The sequence below is a fragment of the Penaeus monodon genome, chromosome 25, assembly GCF_015228065.2.
Source record: "Penaeus monodon isolate SGIC_2016 chromosome 25, NSTDA_Pmon_1, whole genome shotgun sequence".
Lineage (NCBI taxonomy): Eukaryota > Metazoa > Arthropoda > Malacostraca > Decapoda > Penaeidae > Penaeus > Penaeus monodon.
In genome coordinates this window covers 3,240,569-3,240,818 of record NC_051410.1, presented here as the reverse complement: position 1 = coordinate 3,240,818, position 250 = coordinate 3,240,569, and the positions used below count along the sequence as shown (strand labels likewise).

General features: G+C 43.2%; 1 protein-coding gene across 1 annotated transcript in view; it reads left to right on the top strand.

Moving 5' to 3' along the window:
- Nucleotides 1-250, top strand: part of LOC119589490 (acyl-coenzyme A thioesterase 9, mitochondrial-like) — a gene marked incomplete in the record, with an annotated part of 17,787 nt that overhangs the window by 3,262 nt on the left and 14,275 nt on the right. The window contains 1 exon segment of the mRNA XM_037938092.1: nt 79-200. Coding sequence (XP_037794020.1) covers nt 79-200 — 122 coding nt within the window.

Below are 250 nucleotides of genomic sequence, written 5' to 3'. Positions count from 1 at the left end.
CAAAAATGCTGTGGACAGTGGTTCCATACGTGCACTCCTGACATTGATAGGCTCATGCATTTTGAATATTTCTTCCAGTGATTTCAAGTTTATCAGCAAAAGTCGGCGCAGCTAAGAGCTTCACACAAGTATCAGATCGATCCTTTCTGCTTGAGCTCCTGCCAGAGTCGCAGGATGAATTGCCGCCAAGAAGCATGAAGGTAGGAAATCAGGGAAAGCATCCAGTCTGTTTTCCATATGTATATATATT